Genomic DNA, 23,047 nt, shown 5'->3' with positions numbered 1-23,047 from the left:
TTGGCCCTGAACTCACACTAGTCCACTTGTCTCAGCCTCCCAAGTGCTGGGATTATAGGCATATGCTACCATGCCAGGCTTTTCCTCCTTTTCTTGATTTTTTTTCTTTTTTTTAAAAATTTTTACTTTTATTTTAAAGGGGGTAAAATTAAACACAACAAAACAGAACAAAATAGGACATAAGAAAGCAATGTAAGAGATATAAATTTCAAAGCCAGACAACCTGAGATCTTCATTGTCTATCATATTGTCTCTTGTTTTCTTACAAATAGTTGTTCATGTCTTTGCATACAGAGATTTCATACAAAATAACATACTATAAAACTGATCCAAACAGAATGAGGAAGGCATTTTAGGTCTTCAAAACCAGACAACAGGAAAGTCACTAATGGCTATCATAGAATCTCTCATTCTCTTCAAAATAGCTTTCCATACTTTCATGTATATTGAAGTTCAACAAAACAAAACAGGCAGTGGGGAGGGGTTGCTTGGTTTTCCGGTGCTCTAACTCCCAGCATGGCGCAGGTCCTAGTAAATGCTGGTGGCTCCCATCCTGGGCCACCTGCCACATTCACACCCGCTCATGGTGGTGGTGATGGGTTACTTCAAGCTGTTTCTTTCTTTCTTTCTTTCTTTCTTTTTTTTTTTTTTTTTTTTGTTTTTTTGTCTTTTTCCTTTTTATCGGTCCCGGGGATTGAACTCACGACTGCCTCCTTACAAGGCAGGCGCTTATGCCACTGAGCTAAATCCCCAGCCCCAAAGCTGTTTCTTTCTAATGAATTGACCATTTCACTGCCCAACTTCTGAAATGGCCAACAGACCATAAAAAGACATCTCTTTGGGCTCCTGCTTGAAACCAACAGTGTCAGGAAGCAGCTATCCTTGATTCAGGGCCAACTGACTTTTTTCTATTGCTGTATAACCAACACATAAGAAACGGCCCAACATACAACTACTGCCCGATAAATATTTACTGCTTAAATAACTAATAAAATTGTTTAATAGATAAATATTTATAAATGAGTACATGGGAAGGATATTATTGCTTAAAAACTCACCTGCCCTTCCTTGCAGGCAGAACCTCTACCACAACCCACACCTAAAGGATTAACATCTACCAGGCAGTGGCCTCTAGGATCCAACCATATGATATACCTTGACTAGAGCCTATAGTTGTGGTTGCAAGACTTTGCTGAATGAATGAATGAATGAATGAATGAAAAACAATGGAGGGAAAATCAGAGACCCAGAGGACTCTCAAGAGATGAAGAGACAGCAGATGAGACAGCGATAGAGGTGCAGAAAACAGAAGCAGACAGAGAAGCAGCTCCAGATGCTGGGAAAGCCCATCCTCCCATCAAAGGCTCCTCCTCTCCCAGGGACAGACCAGAGCAACTCTTGCTCCCAAATTGGGCTCAAGACGCATCTCTGGGGCAGAAGGTTGGGCCTGGGAGGAGCCCCCAGATGCTGAACTATTTCTGGAGGCAATATATGACCAGTCAGCCCCCATGCCCAGTCTAACAGGGGCTCTGAAAACACACTTCCTGCTGATAGGGGTCACTGTGGGCCCCAGTGTCAAGCTGTCAACTGGGGCCTCAGCCATCAAAGACAGACCCACGTGCCCCAGCTGGGTGCATAGAAAATCTGGATCCCAAAATCCAACTGTTCCCCAGAGCCCATGCTAGCTAGCTTGGGAGCTTGAGTCACTGAGAAGAGAAAGTGTACTGGGAAGGGGTAAATGGAACAAAGAAAGTTCCTTTGTTGGGGGCTGGAGATTTAGCTCAGGGGCATAAGCACTTGCCTTGCAAGCAGGCAGTCCTGAGTTCGATCCCCGGTACTGATAAAAAGGAAAAAGACAAAAAAAAAAAAAAAAAAAAAGGAAGTTCCCTTGTGGACTGTTGGGGTCAGGAATTAGAACCTGGAGTGTGAGGAGATGAAGGGAGTGGGGGTGTATGGATGGGGTGATCCCTACCTGTTAGAACTGTCAGTGGTCCAGAGTCCACAGGGCAGAAGCCATGTCCCTCACAGGGCCTTCAAAGCCTTCCCATTCCTGATCCCAGCCCGAGGCCCTGAACACATGTAAGGTTTACACTGCCAGTCTCCTGCTGCTTACTTCTTGGCACAGCTCCTCTGTCTCGTTCTCCTTCTCTGCACAGGTGTTAGGTATCCTTCAGACAAGCCTCCCCAGGAAAATATTCTGCATCTCCTCCCTCCTGCCTCATCCTTGCGGGCTCAGTAGACCTTCTTCCTGGTCCCCACAGCCTCTGTTTCTTTGGGTAACAAACCTGTTTTTTGAGAGACACTCTTAAGTTAACACCATGTGGCCACCTTCCTCCCACTGCAGGTCCTAAACAATTGTGGCCTTCAGCAGGGTAAGAATATAAGGCATCTTTCCAGGGTCATTTTCAAGGGTTTGTCCCCACCAGACCAATGGAGACAGGACCTGGGGGTGTGCACACGGATCCAGTCGAAACCTCGCCCGACACAAGCGGTGGCCCGAGGCTTTATCCTTTGAAGCCAGCCTTAAGCAGCAGCACCAGGGGCACGAGGCCGGCGGAGCCTCGTTGGAGTGCAATTTCCGGTGGGCGCGGCCTAGGGTGGGAGGGTCCTTGTGGGCGTGACCCAGTGGTGGGCGGGGTCTCGCGAGTGGAACCTGTCAGTCTGCCGCAGGAGTGTCAGCGCACTAAGCGCCGCGAACCCCAGTCGTGCCTGCGACTTTACCACTGGGTGCCATGGGCGGGAATTCCCGCCGCGCCGCAGGCCGGCGACTCCAACTGCCTCTGCTGTGCCTCCTCTTCCAGGGCATCACCGCCATCCTCTTTGCCATCTTCGTACGCTACAACCACGAAACCGATGCTGCCCTCTGGCACTGGGGCAACCACAGTAACGCGGACAATGAATTTTACTTTCGCTACCCAAGTGAGTGCGAAGAGGGCGCGCGGGGGACAGAGACTCCACGTTCCCAGGTGTCTCTGGGCGGAGGATCTCCCCTCTGAGTAGCTGAAGGGCCCTTTATTCTAGGGGCACTGCGTTCCAAGTGCAGGGCTGAGGATGGAGCTTGCATAATCTCATTTTAGGCCAGGAGACAGACAAAGATGAGGCGGAGAAAAGTTAAGTGACTGGCTCAGGGTCACATAGTCAAAAGTAGGAGAACTGGTTTTGGAACCAGATCTAAAGCCCTAGTTTTGACGACTCCCTTGCCCACCTCCTGTTTGGCTTTCTTGGGCTTTGGGGGGCTATTGAGAGCCTTTGCTTTTCTCATGGCTCCACCCTGATTACAGGAAAGAAAATCTTGTTGGGCAGGACTGATAGGAAGAGGGTGCTGGGGGCCCCTGATGGTAGGAGTTAGGTATGAAGCTTTTCCACTTTGGGGCTGCCAAGACTGAGCTCAGGCATTTCTTCCCTGAGACTCCAAAGCTGACCTTACAGAGTCAGAACCAGCTATCCACAGACACGCGGCCTCCAGACCTGAAAAGGTGGCATGACATGCTGTTAGCCTGTTTCACAGAGGAGGAAGCTGAGTCTCAAAGGGGTTGTGACCCCCATTATGTGAGGGGTAGACTGGAGTAACTTGCTGGCTGAGAAGACTCACTAGAGGGAGATTGTCCCCCCTGTCAGGGGTATGGACCCCCTCCCTTAAGGTTGGGGGCCTTGCCTTCTTTTCTTTGTTTTGATTTTGCAGTGCTGGGTTCTTCTCAGACTTAGTTTTCAGTCCCTGAAGCACAGCAAGAAGACAGCATGAGGCTTTCTTTCTTTCTTTCTTTCTTTCATCTTCCTTCCTTCCTTCCTTCCTTCCTTCCTTCCTTCCTTCCTTCCTGTTTTCCTTCCCTTTCTTTCCTTGCAATGGAACATCCCTTCCCCTGGTACTTGGGAGTGAACTCCAAACCTTATACAGCAAGGCATGGAGCTCTTCCCTGCAAACTGCATCCCCATCCCTACCTCTTTCTGTGCTCTATATTGCCATCGCTGTGGACTTTGACTCTAATGTGGGGGTGATTTGGGCAGGAGAAACTTGTAAAGTCCCTAGAGCTCAATGCTTTGATGAACCGGCTTCTCACCTGTCCCTGTGTCCAGGGGAAGGGGTCAGGGTCACAGAGAAGTGCAGCCATTGCCCTTTGATTCAGGAGATGAAAGGGAACCTGCAGCTCTTGGCAAGCTCCGATCTTGGCCAATGCCAAGGACAGATCCACTCTGAGGTCCCTGTGGTCTATGCAGTATGGGCTTTCTCTTGTCATCTGGTCTAGCCTTCTCCAATGTGTGGAAAGAGCTAGGAAGGTCCTGTGACCTGCCCAACGTCACACAGCAACTTTCAAAAGGAAATAGAAATGGTTTCTTGATTCCCACACTAGGGCTTTTACCCATAATACATACCTCCTTCTTATTCTATGAGGCAAGTGATAAAAAAAAAAAAAAAAAAAAAAAGAAGGGAAAGAAGCCATGATGACAATGGTCATGGAAGCAAATATAAGAACAAGTTCTAAGAAAAAAAAAAAAAGGATATTCCATTATTTATTTTTTCTGTTTGGTACTGGGACTGATCTGTGTCCCCAGCCTTTTTTTTTTTTTTTTTTTTCTTTTTAAATTTCGAGACAAGTTCTCACTAAATTGCTAAGTTGTCCAGGGTGGGCTTTAACTTGTGATCCTCCTGCTTCAGCCTCTTAAAGTACTGGAATTACAGGTGTGCATTACCATACCCAACTACTTTTAAAAATTCATTATTATTGGGCAGCCTTTTTTTTTTTTTCTTTTCGAGACAGGGTCTCATTATGTAGTTCCAGCTATCTTTGAATTCACTATGTAGTCCAGGTTGGCCTCAAAGTCATGCAATCTTCATGCCCTAGCCTCCTGAGTGCTGAAATCACAGGTATGTACTACTGGGCAATCTTTTTAAAAGATATCTCAGCCTCTCAGTCTTAGTCTTTTTTAAAGAATTTATTGGATGGAGAAAGATTTAGGATTGATGGATTCAGGATCTTCTTAGAAGGGGTGAGGGATGAGGATGTGACCAAGACCAGAGTGGCCCGTGAGCTCTTCTGGGAGAATATAGCCAATTGTCCTGAGGCTAGTGGGAGTGCAGTTGGAGGATGACATCCTGCCCTGCTCTTCCCTCCCTTTTTCCTGCGCATCCTCTTTTTTTCCTTCTTCTTCATCTTTTTTTGAGACAGGATCTCTCTGTGTAGTTCAAACTGAACTTGAACTCACTTTGTAGTCCAGGCTGGCCTCAAAGGCACAGCAGTCATCCTGCCTCAGCCTCCTGAGTTCCTGAGTGCCAGAATTATAGGCCCATGCCACTATGCCTCTAGAAATTTTTAACATTCCTTAGAGATTTGATAGTGATTTAATTCTGCTTTATACTAGAATTCCATGTTTAGTTTACCCTTAACAACTTAGACTTAGTTCTGGTTGGAACTATGTAACCCAGGCTGACCTCAAGCATTTAGTGATCATCCTCCCTCAGACTTCTGAATGCTAGGATTACATGTGTGTACCACCATACCTGGCTTCCTATTTCTCATATCTATACCTGTTCTTTACAGATGAGATAACTGAGGTTTAGAGAAGCCAAGTGGCTTGTCCAAAGTCACTAGATCAGAATAAGGTGGGCAGAGCTAGAGTTTCAATCCAGTTTGTTAGATACTAATGGTCTGCCTTTAACTGCTGCCTTGTTCTATAATCTTATGTCCAGTCACTCGGTGCGGGGGGGTGGGGGGGAGGAACAGTAAGGGAAGGTGGGGAGGGCAATAGTTTCTCCAACTAAAGTCTGCATGGGTTTGGGGGACAGGCTCCAACTCATCTCAAAGGGACCCTCACCAGGAGTGTTCCCAGGTCATTTTAGCCATCCACACCCACCTCTGGAACAGCCCCTCAGCAGGCAGAGCTCAAGGAAAATCTGTGTGTGAACATTCCCTGGGGAGGGAGGTTGCTCGATGTTTAGATTCCAGTTGAAAGGTTGAGAGACTGAGTTTTGATTCTAACCAAACCTGAATAAGGAGATGTAATCATTATTGCCATTTAAGACAAGTCGTGGGGAAGGAACCCAGGACCTTTGTACTGAGCTACATCCTCATCCCTCTTTATATTTTGGGACAAGGTATTGCTAAGTCACTGAGTTGCCCAGGCTGGCCTTGAACTTGTAGCAGTCCTCCTGCCTCAGCTTCCTGAGTGCTGGGGTTAAAGGCATGTGCCACCATGCACAGCCTTTGGTTTACTTTTTAATGCAGGGTGGTACAGATTAGAAAGCAATCAGAAAAGGGCCCAAATCTTCCCGCTCAGGAACCCCATTATCATACTATAAATTGAAGTGATTCACCTACCAACAATGCTCAAACTATAGAAAGAAAAAAACCAAGTCAGGTGTGATGGAACATATCTATATCCCCTGCATTCTAGAAGATGAAGCAAGATCCCAAATTCAAGCCCAGGCTAGGGAAATTAGTGATTTAGACAGACCTTGTCTAAAAATAAAAAGGGCTGGAAATGTAGCTCAGTGCAAAGGCACTGAGTTCAGTCCCCAGTTTAAAAAAAAGAAAAGAAAAAAGTAAGGACAGACAGAAAGAAAGGTCAGTCTTCTCTCCCAGAGTCTCCACTCTACACAGCTCCAGGGGGTATCACCTGTATTGAAGCTGGGCACCCAGAACCCTATTCCTCCCTTCGATTACCCACCAAATAATCTTCATTAACAATTTAAAGCTGTTTCCTAAATTATTTCTTTTGACTGTCAAACTGGAGGAGTGTAGACACTGATGGCAGAGATGGGAAGTTAGACATCCAGCAGGACTTCCCAGCAGGAAGGAAAAACTGAAAAGAAAACTGAAGGGAAGAAGGGTTTTGAGCCTGGAGGGGTGGGCTTGACTGCAGCAGAGCAGGGTACTGTAGGCTGGACTTTTGACTGATCAGCTGGAAGAGACTGAGGGATGGGATGAATGGGTAGAGGCAGAGGGAGCAAATTAGAGCAGAAGGTTCTAGTCCCTTGCCTGACAGGGGGACAGCCAGGATAATCTGGTTCTCGCTGCCCCATGCTGACCAGCAGGTATCTTGGGGCTGGGAGGCTCCACCATGCCAGGGGAGTTTTATAGGGCCCCACCTCAGGGTGGCCCTGGCTGGTGAGAGGGTGGCTGCTTGTTTTATGGGTTAAGTGTAGCCAGAGCGGGCCAGTACCCCCATGTACCCCTACGCCCTGCAGGCTTCCAGGACGTGCACACCATGGTCTTCGTGGGCTTCGGCTTCCTCATGGTCTTTCTGCAGCGCTACGGCTTCAGCAGCGTGGGCTTCACCTTCCTCCTGGCTGCTTTTGCTCTGCAATGGTCCACATTGATCCAGGGTTTCCTCCACTCATTCTATGGTGGCCACATCTACATTGGCATGGAGAGGTGAGCACCGGAGTCCTCTCTGACCCCTCCCTGGGTCCGCCAGGAGGCCCTGCTTGAGGGTCCTTGCTAAGCCCTTTCCCTCCAGTCTGCCTCCTGACCCATTGTTGACCCCTCCCCCGTTTGAGGGTGTCCTGCCCAGTCTCCTGGCCTGACCTCTCCCCTCCTCGACCCCTACACTTGGTCCCCACTGCCTCACTTCTTTAGGGCCCCCATCATCCTAGAGCTCGTGGGTACTAAGAAAGCATAGAGAAAAGGCAGGGTGTAAAGCAGCTCTCTGCGCAGGTCCTGATTCTTCCCTCTACTGTGAACTTTGTCAGCCAAGAAGACTTGGGGTAGCCCATGTGACCTCAAGGAAGAACATGGCTCCTGCCCCCTTCCCCCTTCCCAGTGTGCCAGGCTGCCCATTTTATGCCTGGCAGAAGTCCAGAGCCGCTTCCCACCCCTTTCTTCCTCTGTACACTGATCTCAGTATGATCAACGCCGACTTCTGCGCGGGAGCCCTGCTCATCTCCTTCGGTGCCATCCTGGGCAAGACCGGGCCTGTGCAGCTGTTGCTCATGGCCCTGTTGGAGGTGGTGCTGTTTGGCATCAACGAGTTTGTGCTCCTCCATCTCCTGGGCGTAAGAATCTGCATAGGGCTTGGTGTGGGCATGTGGGGTGACATGGTGAGGCTCTGATGTGGGTGAGCTGTGGGCAGGGCCACCTCCTCCTCAGCTGCACCTCCCTAGGTGAGAGACGCTGGCGGCTCCATGACCATCCACACATTCGGTGCCTACTTTGGGCTGGTCCTCTCCCGGGTCCTCTACAGGCCCCAGCTGGAGAAGAGCAAGCACCGCCTGACCTCCATCTACCATTCAGACCTTTTTGCCATGATTGGTGAGGCCTGAGGAGGGGGTGACATGGGTGCTGGTTCTAGGTGCCTCCCATCTGGACAGGGACCCTCGGGGTGCTGCCTACAGTCCTTGGGTTTCTGAGTGGGAACACTCTGCCCATTTGGATTCTTTTCCTAGAGCCCTGAAGTCTGCACGTATCATGCTCAGTACTTTGAACTCAGCTCTGCGTGTGCTCATGGCTCAGATTCATTCCCAACCCACCTCATTCCTGTTTAAGACATTCTGGGGCTTTAGGACTGCTGTATAGAAAACAGACCCTCCTCCTGGGCACCCCCTTCCTCCTCCTGCTCTCTCATTCTTTCTGCACATTCCAACCAGACTGGGTCTGGGTCAAACCAACTCCAGCCTGCCCTGGGGCTGTTTTCTCTCAAGGTCCCAGCAGCCCTTGTACTCTTAAGCAGGGAAGAAGGGGTCATGGCCAACCAGGCAGAAGCAGGGTTTGACCGTACCCTCAGCTTTTCCTAAGCAACTCCCCTGCTCAGAAGGGAATTCATGCGACTTTTCATAGAATGTCCTGACTTGGGACTGCAGTGTCTCTTCTTGCATTAAAAAGACCACTTGTATTTCTCATCCACTTCTGGGTTTGTTGTGAAATACACAGCTGAGGCTTCCATGCCCTGTATGAGCCAGATAAGCTTGGCTTGAAGCCCAAAGGTTACCCCAAGCTTTCCACACATTCCTGGGAAACTTCTGGTTTCCTCGGCCTCCTGGTTTGTTGGGTGTAGGTTACCCAGGAGGGAACACAGCTCTTGCTCCTTTCTTTCCCAACCCTTCCCACAAAGAATAAATGTGTATGACAGATTTACCCAGACAGTGGGGTTGCAGGAGGTCACACCCAATTGGCCACTCAGGACTGAGGGGCAATCCTAAGCCTCCTGCATTGCTGGCTCACCTTACAGGCTTCTCCTTGTTCCCTGTCCCAGCCTTCCTGTCCCTTTAGAATTGGCCTGTGACCCTTACAGGCAGGTGGCATGTAGAGCTGGCCCAGCCTGCACGATACACAACAGTCAGGCCTCTCTAAAAGGTAGTTGAGGTTATAAAGAAATTGTTTTCAGGTGTATACCAATATAGTACCTAGTGCGACCTTTGCCTTTTACCTTTTTGTTTCTGTTTTTTCTTGCTTTCCTTCCCTTTCTTTTTTTTATGTTGTTTTTGAGACAAGATCTTACTATGTAACCCAGACTAGTCTCAGACTTGTGGCCTCAAACTCCTGCCTCCACCCACTGAGTGCTGGGATTACACTGAGCCACCATGCCCAGCTACTCTTTCCTTTTTCTGATATTTTATGAAAACCCTAATGCTGTGGTTCTCTGAGTACTCTCTTTGTGCTGATGCCCTTTGGTAGCTGCCCTTGCTAAGCAATTAGCACCTTCGAGGATCTGGATTGTGAACCTGTGGGCATCTCGTGCTTCATTCCTCACTTCCCAAGGTGGTGTGTTACAATCCCACTTTACAGATGGGAAGCCATTCCTGGGGAGAGCAGAGGGGTTGTTTGCATTGCACATCTTGAACCTCTCACTCCTGGCTGCCCACCATTCAGGCACCATCTTCCTGTGGATCTTCTGGCCCAGCTTCAATTCCGCACTCACGTCACTGGGGGACACGCAGCACCGGACAGCCCTCAACACCTATTACTCCCTGACAGCCAGCACACTCAGCACCTTTGCCCTGTCAGCACTTGTCAGTGGGGATGGGCGCCTCAACATGGTATGCGGAAGAGCCTTGGGGAGGCAGAGGGACAGCCTGGCAGAGGAGAGTCTGAGGCTCTGCACAGAAGCCTCCAGGGAATATGCCCTAGGCTATGTGGATCGGAACAGGAGGAGACAATATGAAAGCAGGAAAGTTAGAGGTTAGGTGGTGGAGAGACTTCTGGAAGCAGTAGGTGTCACTAGGGCGAGTGGTGCTGGGTCTGGTGTGGGTGTGAGGGTTGGAAAGGGGCTCCAATGCCTGAGCCTCCCCTGTACCTTTAGGTCCACATCCAGAACGCAGCACTGGCTGGAGGGGTCATGGTGGGGACAGCAGGTGAAATGATGCTGACACCCTTCGGAGCTCTGGCAGCTGGTTTCTTGGCTGGGACAGTCTCCACGCTGGGGTACAAGTTCTTCACGGTATTTCTGCCTCTTTGGCCCTGAGCAGATCGCGGTCACTTTCCTCCCACCTCCCTGCAGACCCATGGTGGGGTGGGAAGGGCGCCTGAACCTGATTCTCCATCCTGCCCTCCAGGCCAGTCTTGAGTCCAAATTCAAGGTCCAAGACACTTGTGGTGTCCATAATCTCCATGGGATGCCAGGGGTCCTGGGGGCCCTCCTGGGGGTCCTTGTCACTGCACTGACCACCCACGAAGCTTATGGAGATGGGTGAGTTTCCTCATAACCCACATGGCAGTCATTGCTCTGGAATGACTCCTGTCATGCTCCTTTGTGTGCTGTCTCTTTTCACCTACCCATTTATCCATCCATATATCCGCCCACCAGCCTGTCTGTCTATCTGTCCATCTGTTCATCCATCCATCATTTTGTGTGAGCAAGGGAAACTGGAGAGAACAAGATGAACTCAGGGACTGCCCCCCTGATCAAGCACAGCAGAAGATTACTGAACAAATGATTTCAGGGGTGTTGAGTGTTACCAAAGGGTAGTAAGAGATGATGACCTTTGGGGTTCTATTTTGGGAATTCAGGGCTCACAGGAGGAGGAGGTCATAAGGGATCCTCAAACTGAGACTAGAGAAGTGTATGGTGGGGGTGGGGCTGCAGTGCAGAGGTGGAATGGTGGCCAAGAGGTGTTCCCCATGTGGCCCTGCAAAGCCCACAGGGCTTAGGTGAAGGTTCTCTGGAGGCCATTCTGGCTGCTGGGTATCCCCTGGTGCGAGTGCTGTACAGTGACCAGTCCAAACCCCTGGCCATCCTTTCCCTTCCTGCCCCTATCCTAGGACTCACAATCTGCTTTCCTTACAGTCTGGAAGACGTGTTTCCACTCATAGCTGAGGGTCAGCGCAGCGCCACATCACAGGCTGTGTACCAGCTCTTTGGGCTGTTTGTCACACTAGCGTTTGCTTTTGTGGGCGGGAGTCTTGTTGGTGAGTGATCTTGGGTGGAGGTGGGGAGTTTGAAGGTGCTGTAAGGAGAGAAGAACATACACCACAGGGTTCTTTGGAGGAGAAGCCCTGGGATCCTACTCCTTTGCTCACTCACAGAATTATTGTGCCAGAGAGTACCTTGTACCAGAGGAAGGGCAGGCTGAGGGGCTGGAACAACCCTCCTTGGGAAGGAGAGATGCAAGTGGGTGCTTACTCTCTCCAGGCCCAGGTAGACTAGGGCGCCTGTTTTGGGCTCCATAGGTCCATCTCCTCCCTGTGTTGCTCCTTCAGCCCACTAGAGGGCAGGCAAGTCTCAGGATAACGATTAAAAGGAACACTACAATCAGGCCTCACTTCTTTTTTTATTTTTTCAGGCCTCACTTCTAACTCAGTCCCAATACCTCGGAGAGTCCATCTGTCTTTGGCCCTGGGCAGGCAGTCCTTCCTGATGTCTAGCCTTAATACTAAAACCTGACCCAGGATTCCAGAGTCTCACCCTCTAAAGTTCAACTTATTTATTTAATAACTTAATTATATGAGAAATATTTCTTCTGCCCCTCCAAGAAACTGAAGCTCAGTAGTTTGGCTCATGACAGAGTCACAATTTGATCAGCTACCAACTGTGCAAACTTGAATGAATTATTTAGCATCTCTGACCGTTGGTTTCTATGTAACACAAGGATAATGTTCACCTGCTGGGCTGCTGTGATTTCTCAGGAGGGCAGGCTTGTCAAGCATTGGCACAGGCCCTGGCACACACTAGGTGCTCAGCACATGGATGTGGCCCACCTGTACTGGGTGTCATGTTAGCATCATGCTTTCTGGTCCTTTTGTTCCTGGGGCACTCAGTAGGCAGCCTCCTTGGGGATGGGCATGACCCCTCACATATTGTTCCTTGCCCCTTCTAGGGCTCCTGTTGAGGCTGCCCTCACTGGACTCCCCCCCAGACTCCCAGTGCTATGAGGACCAGATTTACTGGGAGGTAAGACACAGGTGGAGCTTTCATAGTCCTGGGTTCTCTGACTGCTCACCTTCCTGTGGCCAAACCTGCTTCCTTCCTTCCTCCCCTGCTTCTCCTCCACTGGTGCACACCCCTGTGCTGCAGCCTGCAGCTCCCTGGGGCCACCCCTACCTTCCTTCCCCTGCCTTTCAGGTACCAGGTGAGCATGAGGATGAAGCCCAGGGACATCTGAGCATGGAAGAGCCAAACAGTCAGGCTTAATGTGCTCTGCAGACGACAGCCTCCTTTTAGAAGGCAGTGGGGAGCTGCAGATCAGCTGTAGAACACTTGCTTAGCATGCATCAGGGCCCAGGTTCGATCCCCAGTACTGCAGCAAGATGATGATATTTGGCTTCTCCTCCTGGGAATCCCTTTTTCAATTCCTTCTTCTTCTGCTTCAAGGAAGAATCCATGAACCAGAAGCCACCTGTCCCTAAAAGACACCTTCCCCCATAGGGAAAGGGTGGAGGACAGGGCTGAAACTGCCCTACCAGCCAGCACATGTGGCTAGAAGGGACTATAGGAAGTGCCCAGGGGACTGCCAATCCATGGGGTCAGTGTCACAGTTATAGTGAAGCCTGAGGCAGGCTCAGCTGTCTGGGGGTGATAAACACCTCAATTGCCAAGGACACTGACTCCTTTTATTTGTGCCCTGGGAACAGGGGCTGTTCTCCCCTCTAACTCACAATATTATAACCTTGGGGCAAAAAAAGGGTGTTAGTGTGACAAAATCCTCCCTCTCTGGGCCCACCAGACTCTCTTTAGGATTCCACATCCTACCAGATAGGTCCTCTCGGGGGTCCATTTTTGCATGGAAATCCAGGGTGTTCTTCCCAGTTTCCGAATCACTACCTCCCTGACTCAATTAAGGTAGCCTCTAAGCAGAGTAGGAAGAGGCCCCACAGGCCTAAAAAGAGCATACGAAGCTGGAATCAGCCATCACTCAGGTCTGGGAGCTTTCAGTGATAACAAACAACAGGCTCTTCACCACCACTGACCGAGATGCTACTTGTCCAGAGACTGCCAAGAAGCAATGGGAAGGATCTTCAGGGCTGCTGCATTGGAAGAGGAAGGCTGGCCTAGGGCCTCTGTTGGCCTGAAGCCTTTGGCCACTGGAGGGCGCCCTAGATCCAGCAGAGGAAGCTGCCGTCTTCCTGGTTCTACCATTCTTGCTCCTTCACAAGAATGAAAGTGCTTCCTACAGCCTAACCCACTTCCTGTCTGCTTTGGTACTGGTCTTTGGGCATTCCTGCCATAGCCCATTGTAAGCACCGCACGCCTCATGACACCGTAGGCAGATACCAGGGGCTTCATCCCACAGAGCTATCCCTTCATTAAACAGCATCCGTTTCCCAATGCTGCAGACCTGGGCCCTTCAGCCTTCTCCTTTCTTCCAGGATTTGACAGGAGCTAAGCATGACTGCAGACTTTCTCCTCACAAAGATCATTCAGACCCAGCTGCCCCATTGCAGCTGGAGGAACTGAGCTTGGCTGGTCCAGAGGCCAAGCCCTGAGGGGCACAGAGAGGAGCAGAGCAGTTGAGAGATGAGTTCTGTTGCACTATCCCCTGGCACCTGGTGGACTCCCTCCTTAGCTCCCTTAGCTCCCTCCTTTGTGTGCCCCCACAACTCCTCACAGATAGTCATGGCAGATATGTGGAGCAGATCCTGTACTGAGGCAAAAAGCTGATTGCTAAGTGGCAGAAAGGCTCCCAGGCACTGTCAGCCCTGCTGGGAGAGAAGGAAAGCACTTAGAAGAGCCATGTCCACTTCCATCCTGGCCTCAGCTCTGCCCTGGGGGAGTGATAGCCTCCAGACCTGCCCCAGACTCTGAGCTCCTCAAATGCTGCTCTAATGGTGAGATCTGAGTTAAGCACAGGATGCTACCGAGCCCTGCCCAGCATTGTATGGGTAGGAAAGTGATGGATATTTATTTTTTCCTGGCACCAACATTTCTCACCCTGACCCTATCCCTCTGCTATTGGTTCTTTCTTGACTTTCTTTCAGACCTCAAGAACTGGGCAGCTAAAATCCAGAATGGTTTTTGGTGGGAGACAACCACCTATCTTTTTTTTTTTTTTTTTTTTTTTTTTTTTTTTTTTTTTGGTCTTTTTCGGTACCAGGGATCGAACTCACGACTGCCTGCTTGCAAGGCAGGCACTTATGCTGCTGAGCTAAATCCCCAGCCCACAACCACCTATCTCAATCCACGGAGGCATCTGGAGAAGGGATGGCTGAGGCAACTGGGAGAGGGCACTGCCCAGCTAGTTTTCAAAGACAAGGGCTACAGGTTTTATGCTACAGGCATGTGCCACCATGCTACAGGTCTCCGGATGGCTTGCCAAGAGACCCTGGGGAAAGGAGGAACAGGGAAGGCCTGGGCCCTATGTATCTTGTAGCCAAACAGTTCTAAGTGCCATCATTTCCATGAAGCCTTCAGTGGCACAGGCAATGACACTGAACACAACCACAAGCCCTCAAACCCTGGTCCCATCCTCTGGGGATTCTGCCCAGGGCTGAACTCTCCTAAGTCACACTGTTTGTTTTCCACTGTTTTTCCTTTCTTTTCTTCCAACTTTGTCTTAAATACAGGGTCGACTATAGACTGTTCTGTGATCCACTTGAGCCACTATTTAAGGCTAGGTTATGGGGGTGATCATCCCACTCCTCATTCCAGTCAGGGAGCTCTTGGGGGTGGAAAGACAGGTATCCTTGGAGCCCCAATGAGCAGGAACTAGACCCTCCCCCTCTTGCCCATAGCCCCTGACTCAGGACTATTAGTCCCCCACACAGTGGCCCATCCATTCAGGCTGGGTCAACAGGATGACAATGAACAGGTCAAGGGGATGCCGGGGACAGGGGCCAAGGGAACTCCTTCCTCACCCCTTCAGGACAATGAAGTTGTGTCCCTTCAAGACAGTCACTCTGATCACCACCATTATTACTGTCAATGCAGGACAATCAGACACTTGCCTGCTCATGAACTCTGTCTATCTAGCCTCAGTGCCTCAGCTCTGGGGACAGTGATGGACGAGGGCACTAGGCTCCTGATTGCCTCCAGGGGTTGGGCTGATGGGGCACACAGGTTGTGCTGGGGTCAGGATGGAACCTAGCGTGGTAAGCAAGCTCCTGGAGGCAGTCTCTGTGTCCGCATCTGTGTATGCATGATGGCAGCCACCCAGGGACATCTGGGCATGAGGAGGCCCGCAGGCCCCACAGCATTTTTGTGACTGAAGCTCCTCGGCCAGAAGGAGCTGGAAGCTGCTCCTCTGACCTCGGGAGGATCCAGTACTACCAACCCGGGCAGCCTGGGAAAGGTCGGTGATCCCCGCGATTGGGATGCACATCACGGTGCACGGCGGCCCGGCTCCTGCAGGAATTAGACACGGCGTGGGCGTCCCCAGTGCCGGTGGCTGCCGTGCTGGGCAGGCATGCCCAGCAGCCGCATCCCCCACCGCACCCCAGAATTGCGCTGTCGCAGTGGGCTGTGCGCTTCGCCTTTGTCTGCGCCTGCCGCCCCCAGCCGGTGCCCGCGCGCCCGGGCCGTGCGCCCTCCACGGTCGGCGGGAACAATGCGGGTTATGCAAATGCCCAACGGCCGTGAGAACTCTGGCCGTGCTCGGCCTCCCCTCCGCCACTGAAAGGGGCTGGCGGCCCGGCCTGGGGGCGGGGAGCGACTGCTGCATAGGGATGAGCTATCCCAGCGCAGGGACAGAGCGCCATTGTCTGCGCCGCCGCCTCTGATCCCGAGGAGTCCTCAGCCTGCTCAGGAAGGCGGAGTGAGCGGAACCAGCATGGGTCAAAAGCGGCAGTCACCTGTCCCCTTACACCTATACCTCTGCAGCAGGAGCCTTGGCTCCGTGCGTAGGTTGCTGTGCCTCTGGTAATGGCTGCCCTGCTAACTGGCTGGGCCTCCCTACAAGTCATTTCATTCCTGTGAGCCTCTATCGCTTGGGGCTTCTACCTCAGCCATAGTGGGTGCACTTCCCAACTCTCCTGCCAGCTAACAGCCCATGATGTCCAGGGCTTCTGTGTCACCGTTGGGGGGCTGGCTGAGCAAAAAGGCAGAGGTTCTGATAAGGAGCGGAAATGGTTTCCCAGGCTGGACCCAGCGCTAGCTTCAGCGGCCTGCTCCCAGGGCTTTGGCATAGCCTTCTGCATGGATGGAAGATCTTTCCCTCTTCTCTTCTATCCCCCTGGCATCTGGGTGGATCCAGGGACCACATGCATGCCAGCCCCATTCCAAGGTGCTGGTGGCCTCTGGGATTGAATCTGGGACACTTAGATAACACGGAAGTTGGGGACAGGGGACCCGGGCTGAGAGCCAGAACAGAATTCTGTCCCCTCCCTGGGCCCTTCTGCTGCTCCTCACCCAGCCACTCTCCTATCCACGTCTTTGGCTCTACTCAGGATGCCTCCAATTTGTTCAGACTGAGAGCTGGCCAGTACCTGGGAATTCCTCCAGAGATCCTAAAAGCCACTTCTGATAGAAACAAATGAGTCCTCTCGCCCTAGGTCTGCTTGGGCCTTGTCACCCATGCTGTATGCCCCTCCCTCTCTTCCATGGCCCTCCCTCTGTGAGATGTTTACAGGTGCTCAGCCTTGCCTGGGTTGAGTCCCCTGGGGAAGGTTGACCTTCTGGATGATGGTCTGGCCTGGATGATGGTCCTCCCCTTTGGCCTGTATTTCCATGGCCCTGTGGGCCTGCTCTGAGCTGCTCTTTGGGTCCCCAAGCAGGACCAAGCAAGCCCTACTTGGCTGAGGCTGACAGAGGAAATGGGCTTTGTTTCCAGCATCCTTTGGGTACTTAAGCTTGATTTTCCCACCCTGCTCTTCTTGGCAGGAGAGCCCTTAACTGCAGAAGTCCCCCCATCCCTGTGCCCCCGCCCTCCTTGCCCAGCACCATCCATCTCCGTCTCCCCAGAGCAAGGAATGTGGCTCCAGGACACTGTGGGGCTTGTTCTCAATCCCCTTCTAGCTCATTTCACTCAGGCTTTTACAGAATTGCCTCCATCCCACAGGCTGTTGTCTGGGACCTGGCTCTAAAGGGACAGACAGAGGCCCCCTCCTCCCCACAATTCCTCACGCTTCATTTTGTCCCAACACCACGGAGAAGGTGGCATTGTGGGGGGTCAAGGAACCCTGGTGTGGGAGCCTATGGGGGGTCCCCTTCTCCAGTCTCTCCAGCCACCCAGGCTGTCCTCTGCAGTGGCCCCAACACACCCATGGTGTCTGTGTTATTACCCACGCTGCAAGTCATCCGTCCCCTCACTATCTTTCCCATCCATTTGCCCCACAAGCCTCGATTATTGGTGGAATTAACACCAGGCTTCTCATTGGCAGTTGCTAATTAAGACCATTAATAAACATGATTATTAATGCTGTGCCAGGCAGTAGCCACCAGTATCTATCACTAGCAGCCCTGGCAAGGTGCTGGCCTGTGGTGACTTGTGCCACCTCCATTTTGGAAAGAACAACTCCATTTTGCCCCTGCCCCCTTGCCGCTGGCCCTGCCAGGTCAAGGTTGATGGGTACAGAACTCACATTTAGCTGGGCTTTCCAGAGAAACACGGGCACTGGAAAATCTGCACTCTAGTGAGGCCAATTTGTGTGCATGTGGGAGAGAGTAAGGGTCCCACTGTCTGTAACTGTCTCCCCAGAGTGTCAGGATGCAATAGGGTGGGCACCCTGCTAGGCCCCTCTGCCTTCAAAGACTCCAGTTCTCCATGCCTGCTAGAATCCCCACTTGCCTGCTGCCTTCACTGGTGATTTTCCCTCCAAGGGCTAGGGGACCATTTCAGGAGGCAGTGAGACACTGTAATAGGGCTTGGTGACAGATTTTACTAGAACAGTTACCTGACAGCCACTGGTACCCCCCATGTACCCAGAGATGGGAGACTCTCATTAATGAACCAGAGTCATCTCACCCAATGTGCTGTCCCTGGCTCCCTCCAGGCTGCGTGAGGTCTGTCTCCCCTGCAGGCCCCCCCCCATTATGTGTCACCTGGCCTCACAATGTGTGGTTGTGCATGCATTTATCTGCTTATCCCACTGACTGCACTGTGTGGTGCTCAGGCCCTCAAACAGCAGAAACTCAAACCAGTTTTGTTATTGCAGCCTTCCTGCCTGTCCCCTGGTGATTCTCCCTTCCCTTCCCCTCCCTTCCCCTCCCTTCCCTTCCCTTCTTTTCCCTTCCTTTCCCTTCATTTCTCTCCTCTGCTCTCTCTTCCCTGACACCTGTGTGTGTGTGGGGGGGAATGAGACTCAGGTGACAAGGCTCAGGGCTCAGGTGACAGGTGGCAAGGCTCACTCTGGCCTGGCTTGTCTTGGTTGGAGGTCAAGAGGACCTATCTACCCTCAACAGGACTAGGAGATGGGACTTGGCCTGAAAGACTAGGGCCTTGGGCTTCTTTCAAGGAGCTGTCCACTCCCCTCAGGCCCAGCTTGGCCTCTGCCCTCTTCTGCTGCAGCCCCAGAAGTAAGCCAGGGCAGTTCAGAGAGCTTGGGAAGGGACCCTCCCCCACACACCTGCTGTCCCCCATTCTCTTCTGTCGTCAGTCTCTTGACTTTTCCTGAGGCTTTTGAAGGGAGGATCCACCAAGACTTTAGTCCCTAACTCAGGGAAAAAAGAAGAAAAAAAAAATTCTGAAAACAAAACCTCAACCACAATCTTAAAGTAGGAGAGATTGGTTGGAAGGCTTTTAATCCTTTAATCCCTCTCAGATGGGCCTTGAGACGCTAATGATTTTCCTAATTATTCCCTCCCATTTTCCCATCGGACTTTCTTGAGAGGAGCAAAATTCCGAGTGAGGCTTGGGCTTCCTTACCACTGACACCCGGGCAAGGCGGCAAGGCGGGCCTGGGACAATGAGGCAGTTGGGGGCTGCCTGAGTGGGCCAGGTGTGGGGCTGGGTCCCCTCTGTGTGAAAGGCTTATTGTTTGCCTAGAGGAAGGGAGTTGAGGGTCTCTTTGTATCTCCCCCCACCAAAGGCCCCTGGGGTGATAATCACCCTGGGAGGGAGGTGGCAATAGTGATGAGAGTGTTTAGAGAGGGCTGGGCCTTCTCAGAGAACACTTGGCCATTCAGCCTTGGCCCTCCTCTTGTCTCCAGTAGTCTAGGATTCAGTGGTCCATCATGGGGGACAGCGGGCAGCAAACATGGCCAGACTCTGGGCTTAGCCCCCTTCTTCCATTTGGCCTGTGGGACTGATTCAGTGATGACCACAACACATTCCCAATCCTGCTTCATCTTGGGTACCTGGGACCTTGTCCCACCTAATAGAGACAGAGTTCCCCCAGGGCCAGACCTGCGTAGGAGCAGATGATGGCCCTGGACCTTGGCTTTGGTCTACTTCAGTGAAACTCTTAGGGATTCTGCTGCAGATTCCCTGGGGGGTGAGGGTGTTAGCCCCATTTCACATAAGAGAAACCAGCAGTTGAGAGACTCACATAAGGTCACACATCCAGTTAGGGGAGGAGCTGAGGTCAGAGCTTGATAGCTTTTACACTGTGTCCCTTTAATTGAAATGCCCCCCTCTCACATGACACATAATGGCTTCCTTACCTCCTTTGGTCTTTGCTCAAATCACACCCTATAGAAAAGGAGACATCTGGACTGGCTTCCAAGTAAGAGGGGAGTACTGGAGTACGGAGAGCATCTGGGTGCATGGGAGTCAGGACAAGTAGGTGGGGAACAAATAAACAAGATGGGCAGGTAGCACTACATGATGGGTAGGTGAGGGTTCCTTATACTATTCCACCTGCTTTGGGAACATTTAAAAATTTCCACAAGGGCCGGGCATGGTGGCACATACCTGTGATCCCAGCACTTGGGTGGCGGAGGCAGGAGGATTGCTTTGAGTTTGAGGTCAGCCTAAACTGCATAGCAAAACTCTGTCTCAAATTAAAAAAAAAAAAAAAATCCACAAGGAAAAGCTAAACAAAATCCAGCCTCCTCCAAGCACCTAATATTTAAATTGTAATTTACCCCTTCCTTCTTTCCTTCCTTCCTTCCTTATCCCTCTTTGCTGGGCTATTTCTCTCCAGACAGTTCATCCCCATCCCACAGTCTGTGTGTTCTAATTTGTTTTGATTCTTGGCAGCATCCCACACTAGAGGGCAGGAGGTCAGATGTCACAGGGGCAGTGGAGGCCCACGTGCTCCGTTAGTGCCCAGTGTCCATCAATGTGGGCCTGCGGGACCAGTGGGCAGACTTTTGAAGGCTCAGAGCAGCCTCAGAGCAGGGCAGGAACTGCTTGTTGGCCTGTGCTCCAGGCCTATGGGTCCTGCAGCACCTGGAGCTGTAGCTGGAGGGCTCTTAGCAACACCCCAGCCCCGCTAAGCCTCTAAGTGTCCCATTATGCACCATTCACTTCTCACTAGAGCCTGTGTCCTTTTGTCAGAGGGGCCTGGGAGCCCAAGGGTTATTACCTCAAGGCCTCATTATTCCCACCCTAGCAATAATGAGGGGCCCTTCCCTGGATGAGCACATTTTGTAGGGTCCCTCCCACTTAATAACTATAATGACAGCCACCATTTGTGAGTCCTGTTTCCTGCCCCACACTGCACTAAGCACTTTACATACATTGTCTTGTTTAATTCTTCCCAACAGCTCTAGGTAACAGCTCCAGTGCGCAACCCCATTTTCCAGATAAGGAAGCAAAGGCAAGGAGCAAGAGCTTCTTTCCTTTCAGCTATGCTTAGCTCTGCTGCATAGGCACAGATGCCACCACGTCCCAGGCAGGATGTCCAAGGTTCAGAGAAGGCATACAGCCTGAGGAAGAGCACATTGCATGTGAGCAAAGGAGCAGGCCTGTCCCTCCGGCCTCGGGGCACTGCAGTGCGTGTGGCAGCTCCGACTCCAAGTGAGGCTCCCATGCATCTCCTAGCTATGATAGAGAATGACCAGGGCAGACCCTGGCTCAGGGTGCCTCAGTAACTTGCTGGGTACACACATCTAGTGAAAATCAGAGTGTCTTTCCATAAGTCCAATGGGATAGAAATGGGACAGGTGAAAGGCTCTCGGGGACAGGGACTGGCTGGACATAGTGACCAGGCCAGCTGGTTTAGAAGGAGGCAAAAGCATGGTGGTGAAAAGGGGTGATAGAGAGATGTGCCAAAATGTCACCAGTTCCTCTCAAATGTGGTATTTCTGGGTTCTCTTATGCTCTGACCTTTGATATTGAACCCATCCTTCTCTAGCCTTTTTTTTTTTAAAGCAGTAACTTAAACTTTAAATCCATCTTTGGGGATCAGTTTATAGCTCAGTGAGTGGAATGTATACTAAGCATGGATCCTTGTGTTCCACTCCCAGAACCACATAAAAGAAAAAAACCCCTTCAATTTATTCTGAATAAGTAATACAGAACAAAATTCTAAAGGCAAAGACAAGTGTACTACTATATATACTAAGGAATCTTCCAGCCACCTGGCTCTCCACAACCCATTCCCATCCCACAGACAACCTTGTGAGTTCTCCCAGAACCACTATGTCTCATGCGTTTTGTGCATAAAGGTACAGACCTGCTCCTGATGTCACCAGGTAAACTCCCTGCTGCTCCGCTCTTGGGGAAGCCCAAGGTTGGGAGACAAGAGACCCCAGAGGGCCAGGATAACCTGGAGCTCATGGGGAAGCCAGGAAACAGAAAAGTGACTTTACACAAAGAGGAGACAGCACAAAGGACTAGAGTGGTGACACCCATATCTGTCCAGGTCTGCAGTGTGTTTTTTGCACAAGGGACAAAAGGGAGGTCACACAGGTTTGTGAGACTTGGACCATCACAGCCAAAAGTCTTCAGCTGTAGCCTGCCTGCTGCTGACTTCCAGGGCCCCTATCTAGCATCCCCACCTGACCCTTCCTAGAAGGAGAAGTGTCTAGCCAATCTGACCCTGGCATTACTCAGCTGGAAGGCTGGGCTTAGGGGCAGGTGTCTCCCCTTAGTCTGCACAGTGTGATTGCCATGGTTAAATCAGTTGATAGAGGATCAGTACAATGCTTGACACAGAGCACATTTCAATAGTTGGTGGCTCTAATGATTTTGAGGGCCTCTCTCTCTTCGCTGTCTCAGAGCCCTCTCTGGGTGGGAGTAGGCGGCACTTTTTCACATTCGTGCTCTTCTCTGGGCCCTCACCTTGGCTCCTCAGGGAGGGCCTGGGGCATGAGCAAGCCAGCTGGGGTGTTCTGTGTAAGTGTGAAGAAAAGAGCCCCTCCTGCCCCTTTACTGCCTCTTCTCACTCACCTCCCTGAAAGCCCCTCCCCTCATTACAGAGCCCCTGGAAAGCCCTGATGAGAGGCAGCAATTAGATCCTTAGCACCAGCCCCGACCCACCTGCTCAAGTCCTGCAAATGCATTTTAATTATAATCCCTTAATCTCCCTCAGATGGCAGGGCTGGCTCTAGGGCTTTTGCCCTGCATAGCCCCTTTCCCTTCCTCTCTTCTCCCAATTAAGGGGTCCTCTCTCACAGAGCCTTTCCCCAACCCTTCCCTCTGCCTTGTGTGAAGCAAGATCCTATGCTCAGTTGTGGTTTTTTTACGTTTGTTTGTTTTAGGGGGCTGGTATTTCAGGTCAAACCCAGGGGAACTCTTCCACTGAGCTAGCCTTTTTATTTTTTATTCTGAGGCAGTCTTACTAAGTTATCCTGGTGGGACTTGAACTTGTGATCCTTCTGTCTCAGCCTCCCTCGGTGCTGGGATCACAGGTGTGTGCCA

At 51.3% G+C, this 23,047-nt stretch overlaps 1 protein-coding gene and 1 non-coding gene across 2 annotated transcripts; one reads left to right on the top strand and one right to left on the bottom strand.

Moving 5' to 3' along the window:
* Positions 1-760: 760 nt before the first annotated feature.
* Positions 761-897, bottom strand: LOC111758557 (small nucleolar RNA SNORA2/SNORA34 family). Its single transcript, XR_002792730.1, has one exon. It is a non-coding gene; the product is annotated as a small nucleolar RNA SNORA2/SNORA34 family (small nucleolar RNA).
* Positions 898-2,655: 1,758 nt separating this feature from the next.
* Rhbg (Rh family B glycoprotein) lies at positions 2,656-13,695 on the top strand. Its single transcript, XM_003475635.4, has 10 exons — positions 2,656-2,919; positions 7,184-7,370; positions 7,840-7,990; positions 8,099-8,246; positions 9,804-9,970; positions 10,234-10,371; positions 10,487-10,620; positions 11,218-11,339; positions 12,248-12,321; positions 12,493-13,695. The coding sequence occupies exons 1-10, from the start codon at positions 2,733-2,735 to the stop codon at positions 12,559-12,561; spliced, it is 1,377 nt and encodes a 458-aa protein (XP_003475683.1). The 5' UTR covers positions 2,656-2,732; the 3' UTR covers positions 12,562-13,695.
* The last annotated feature ends 9,352 nt before the right edge of the window (positions 13,696-23,047 follow it).

Source organism: Cavia porcellus, unplaced genomic scaffold (assembly GCF_034190915.1).
Source record: "Cavia porcellus strain 051 isolate PalLab524CR breed Dunkin Hartley unplaced genomic scaffold, mCavPor4.1 scaffold_6, whole genome shotgun sequence".
NCBI lineage: Eukaryota > Metazoa > Chordata > Mammalia > Rodentia > Caviidae > Cavia > Cavia porcellus.
This window is presented reverse-complemented; position numbering and strand designations above follow the sequence as displayed.